The sequence below is a fragment of the Aptenodytes forsteri genome, unplaced genomic scaffold, assembly GCF_000699145.1.
Source record: "Aptenodytes forsteri isolate BGI_AS27 unplaced genomic scaffold, ASM69914v1 Scaffold1302, whole genome shotgun sequence".
Taxonomy (NCBI): Eukaryota; Metazoa; Chordata; class Aves; order Sphenisciformes; family Spheniscidae; genus Aptenodytes; species Aptenodytes forsteri.
The window spans coordinates 8,712-9,857 of NW_008795645.1; the positions used below are offsets into that span (position 1 = coordinate 8,712).

Genomic DNA, 1,146 nt, shown 5'->3' on the forward strand with positions numbered 1-1,146 from the left:
TCGTTATCAAGCTCGGCTTGAGTATTGTCTTTAATTTGTTCAAGGGCAGATAGGTCTTCTAGAGCAGATTCTTTGCCCAAATGGTCTTGTTTGGGCGTTAATGCTTCGTTCTTTTGTCCAAATAGTTGGTGAATGAGCAGTTTTTGTTTTTCGATGAGATGTTCGATTTGAACCTGATAGGCTTTAAGCTGTTTTTCGTATTGTTGCTGCTGCTCTTGTAGACGCTGTTGATACGCATCTTGCTGCTGTTTTTGTTGTTGTTCAAGCAGGGCTATTTTAGCCAATAGTTCAGCGTAGCTAGGGTCGGTTAGGTCGGTTGGGCTGTGATCGGTCATGGCGCTATGTTGCCATAACCACTATAGCTTGTCAGCGAGTTGGTTGTGATAGTGGGAATTTTTTAATGTTATGATTCAGATGACGGGGGTGAGTATCTCTTTGCCTAAGTTGTGCCAAGCTAATCCGCTGATAAGGGCGTTAAATTGTTGTTGATTGATGGCAAACCCTGTGTTTTGGTTGGATTGGCTGTGATGTCGGATGAGACGTTAACTGAGTCCATGAAATTTGCTGTCATCTAGAGTTCGGCTACACAGCCAAACGCCTAGTCCGTCATGAATGAGCACTTTTAGCCGTGTCCCTGTTTTGTTGTAAAATAGGTAGGCACAGTGCATTTTGATACCATGGTGTTTTTCTAGAATAAAGGCGAGTAGTTTGTTGCTGCCACTTCGCATGTCCATGGCTGTCGTGGATAGCCAGATTTGGTTGATTTGTATCATTGTAAGCCCCGTAGCAGTTCAATAAGGCTAGTGGTGTCAATTTGAGCAATGCTTAACGTTATTGGCGTCCCGTTATGCTTAGCAATTTGAAGCTGTATGCCTGTGAGGGTTGGGGCGAAGGCAGTTGCTTGCGGTGTTATTTCGTGCTTGGTTTTATGTTGCAGGATAACGGGTAAGAAAGCAGGCTCAGACCCATGATCAATGAGATTGGTTTCGATATTTGAGCTGGCTAATGGTTGAGATAAGGTTGCTGCGATTTTCTCGTCTCTGACAGATTTTATCCATTTCTGTAGTAAATTTGGGTTTATGCCGTGTCCTTGAGCTAGGCTAGCAATCGAGCGTTTGCCTGTTAAGGCTTGTTCTACAAGATAGG

General features: G+C 43.8%; 1 protein-coding gene across 1 annotated transcript in view; it reads right to left on the bottom strand.

The window, feature by feature from the left end:
- The window catches only part of LOC109279552 (uncharacterized protein y4jD-like), a 1,792-nt gene extending 1,457 nt beyond the window's left edge, over nt 1–335 (bottom strand). The window contains exon 1 of the mRNA XM_019472909.1: nt 77–335. Coding sequence (XP_019328454.1) covers nt 77–335 — 259 coding nt within the window. The remainder of the gene's footprint in view (nt 1–76) is intronic.
- Nucleotides 336–1,146: the final 811 nt, after the last annotated feature.